This window comes from Cariama cristata, unplaced genomic scaffold (genome assembly GCF_000690535.1).
Source record: "Cariama cristata isolate BGI_N322 unplaced genomic scaffold, ASM69053v1 scaffold7758, whole genome shotgun sequence".
Classification (NCBI taxonomy): Eukaryota; Metazoa; Chordata; class Aves; order Cariamiformes; family Cariamidae; genus Cariama; species Cariama cristata.
In genome coordinates this window covers 27,942-31,565 of record NW_009629383.1, presented here as the reverse complement: position 1 = coordinate 31,565, position 3,624 = coordinate 27,942, and the positions used below count along the sequence as shown (strand labels likewise).

Sequence of the window (3,624 nt, the reverse complement as noted above, 5' to 3'; positions counted from 1 at the left end):
TAATTAACAAAGATTGTAACTGAAAAGGATATGAAATACTTTAAGTTAATTCCCTGCCTCAAACCAGTTTTGCACAGATATAGTTCCAAAACTACTAAGATTCAGACCTCTTCAGCCTGCTATTACACAAATACAAAGTGTTGTACAAACACTTGCACCATACAGTAACAGCAAAAGGATTTATACCAGTTCTGGTTTTATTAATCTGAGAATAAAACTATTATTTTCGTAAGAGAAAAGGCAGTACCATAATTTAAGCTTCAGCATAAATGAAGAATGGAAACACAATTTTATATATTAAACACTCGTTGACTAATCAACATTATTGTAGCTCTGCTTCCTGTTCCTAGCATGGGTAATTACTGAAGTGTAAGAACCACAGGCATGGAGAAGCAAAGAAGCACGTGGCCAGTTTAGACTTTTCACTCAGAATTCTTTCACAGAGGAAACACGCATCTTCCTTAAGATATTGATAATGAATGTATATTTTAAAATGGTGAAAATCAGACTTAGTTTAAATAAGGAAAACCATGTTTCAATTACATCTGTACACTTATTCCCACACTCTGAATTACATAGAGTAACAGCATAAAAACTTGGACAACTTAATTTTTCTTACAAGCATTCCTATCTTCAATGTGAATTCTGTTTCACTGGACTCTCCTGCTTAGAACAAAAATTATCCCAATACGTAGAATCCTCAGGTGTGACTGGAATACCAGATGCAACTAAATCTTCAAAAGTCAATAATGTAAACTGCGGTTGGTTAGGCTCCATGGAACATACCTAAGGAAAACACATATTAATATTACATGAATCAATAAATCTCAATTTTCTTTGCGCAATATTCCCTGTCTAGTTTAAACGACACATTGCTTACTGAAGAAGAAAGAAAATATTCCAGTTGAGACTGCTGTCACTGTCCCTAATTTAGGCTATACAGTAACCAATAGAAGCATGTAACAGGCCACACAGAAAAAGTAAGTTTGTCTTTGAAACTCAGTTCAGAAAACTGAAGGAACAAGGAATACAGAATGCTGCAAATAGCACAGAACAAGTGTTTAAGTCCAGAAAAAACGAAGAAAAACCCCACCAACAAACACTGTACTTCATTCTCCGGCAGACATGATTATTTTAGATGATAGTATGAAGATTTATTCCACTACAGATGTGCCTATTCATACTCTTTTTAATACCAGCAATCACTGGGGTTGTGCATGCATGTCTCAAACTCATGCTGTTTAAGGACAAAAGTGGTCACAATCAACCCACAATTCCCCAAGTTAAATCCAGATTAAATACAGACTTAGGTATTAGAGATGAGAGTGTCATGGTCTCTGTGTTACTTCAATCACTTCAAGAAAAATCACATTTCAAAGAAAAAAAGCTTTGGTTTTTTGAGCGTATGTTACCGTTCAGCCTGCTATATGCTATCTGCAATTGTAATTCTTTCAAGATAGCAGGGGAAACAGTACAGCTGCATGAATCAAACATGAATATAGTTGATCCCTCCAAATTTGGCATTTGCTCGTGCAACATATTCTTAATGTTTAATATTTGATAGAATTCAGCAGGGCTACTCTGCAGTGGGGTTATTCTGTACATCACACAAACTGACACATTTTTGATACAGGCTAAGGTACCGTTAACTTCTTGGGAAGCGAATACCGATGCCTGGTAATCACAGAACGGCTGAGATCAGAAGGGACCTCTGGAGGTCATCTGGTCCAACCCCTCTGCTCAAGCAGGGCCCCCTAGAGCTGGTTGCCCAGAACCAGGTCCAGATGGCTTTTGAATATTGGCGTGGACGGAGACTCCACAATGTCCCAGGGCAACCTCCATCACCCTCACAGTGGGGGCGGGGGGGAGAGTGTTTACCCAGGATACCATCAGCCTTCTTTGCTGCAGGGGCCCATTGCTGGTTAATGTTCAGTCTGGTGTCCCCCAGGTCCCCCAGGCCCTTTTCTGCCAAGCTGCTTTCCAGCTGGCTGGACCCCAGCATGTCCTGGTGCCTGGTGTTGTTCCTTCCCAGGTGCAGGACTTTGCACTGCTCCTTCACGAACTTCATAACATTCCAGTTGGCCCATTTCTCCAGCCTGTTGAGGTCTCTCTGGATGGCAGCACAACCCCCTGGCATATCAACCATTCCTCCCACTTTTGTGTTATCAGGAAACTTGCCGAGGGGACACTGCCCCATCATCCAGATCATTAATGAAGGTGTTAAACAGGACTGGATCCAGTATTGACCCCTGGGGTACATCGCTAGTTATTGGCCTCCAACCAGGCTTCAGGCCACTGATCACCAACCTCTGAGTCCAACCATTCAGCCAGTTTTCAATTCACCTCACTGTCTGCTTATCCAGTACATACACCAACATTTTCTCTAGGAGAATCTTATAAGAGACAGTGTCAGAGGTAGAAGGTACTGAAGTCTAGGTAGACAATATCCACTGCTTCCTCCTCATCCACCCAGCCAGTCATTTCATTGTAGACATTTACCGAGTTGTTCAAGCATGACTTTCTCTTGGTGAAGCTATGCTGACTAATCCTGATGATGTCTTTGTCCTTGAAGTGCCTGGAAACGGTTTCCAGAATTAGCTGCTCTGCCACCTTCCCAGAGATTGAGGCTAGGCTGATGGGCCTGTAATTCCCTGGGTGCTCCTTCTTGAAGGGGAAGTGACATTTGCTTTCTTCCAGTCTTTGGGCGCTTCTCCCAGTCACCATGATCAACCAAAGATTATTGAGCGTGGCCTCGCAGTAACATCTGCCAGCTGCATCCCGTAAGAGCTCATGGACTTATGTATGTCCAGTTTGCTTAAGTATTCCCTGACCTAATCTTCTTCCACCGAGGATATAGCTTCCTTGCTCCTTCCCCTCTCATTGCTGGCACCTGGGATTCCTGAAGGCCAGTCTTGCTAATAAAGACTGAGGCAAAGGAGGCATTTAGTACCTCAGCCTTTTCCATGTCCTGGGTACTCAGGACCTCTGTCTCATTGAGCAAAGGGCCCACGTTTTCCCTAGTCTTACCTTTGGCTTCTACGGACTTATAGAAGCCCTTCTTGTTGCCTTGGACGTCCCTGGCCAGATCAAATTCCATTTGGGCTCTAGCTTTCCTAAAAGCTTTTCCTTTTGTCCCTGGATGCTCAGACAATGTTTCTGTATTCCTCCCAGGTCAGTCATCCTTGTTTCCACTGTCTGTTGCCTTCCTTTTTGTGTTTGAGTTTGGCTAGGAGCTCTTTTCTTTATCCAAACAGGCCTCACGGCCTTTTTGCCTGACTTCATATGCATTGGGGTGGAACTCTCTTGAGCTTGGAAGAGGTAATCCTTGAATATGAAGCAGCTTTCTTGAGACCCACTTCATTCTGAGGCCTTATCCCACAGGACTCTTCCAAGCAGATCTTTGAGAAGGTCAAAGTCCACTCTCCTGCAGTTCAGGGTTGTGAGCCCTCCTCCCTGCCCCCAGGATCCTCAAATCTATCATCTCATGTTTGTTGCAGTCAGTGCTGCCTTTGACTTTCACATCCCCAACAAGCCCCTCTTTGTTGGTGAGTAGGAGGTCCAGCAGAGCACCTCTCCTCGTTGGCTCCTCTATCACTTGGATGAGGAAGTTGTCAACGGACTCCA

General features: G+C 43.5%; 1 protein-coding gene across 1 annotated transcript in view; it reads right to left on the bottom strand.

Annotated features, from left to right (window-relative positions):
- Positions 1-633: 633 nt before the first annotated feature.
- AASDHPPT (aminoadipate-semialdehyde dehydrogenase-phosphopantetheinyl transferase) overlaps positions 634-3,624 on the bottom strand; it is a gene marked incomplete at its 5' end in the record, with an annotated part of 30,028 nt that continues 27,037 nt past the window's right edge. Inside the window, one exon of the mRNA XM_009705138.1 lies at positions 634-786. Within this exon, the coding sequence (XP_009703440.1) occupies positions 634-786 (153 nt within the window). The remainder of the gene's footprint in view (positions 787-3,624) is intronic.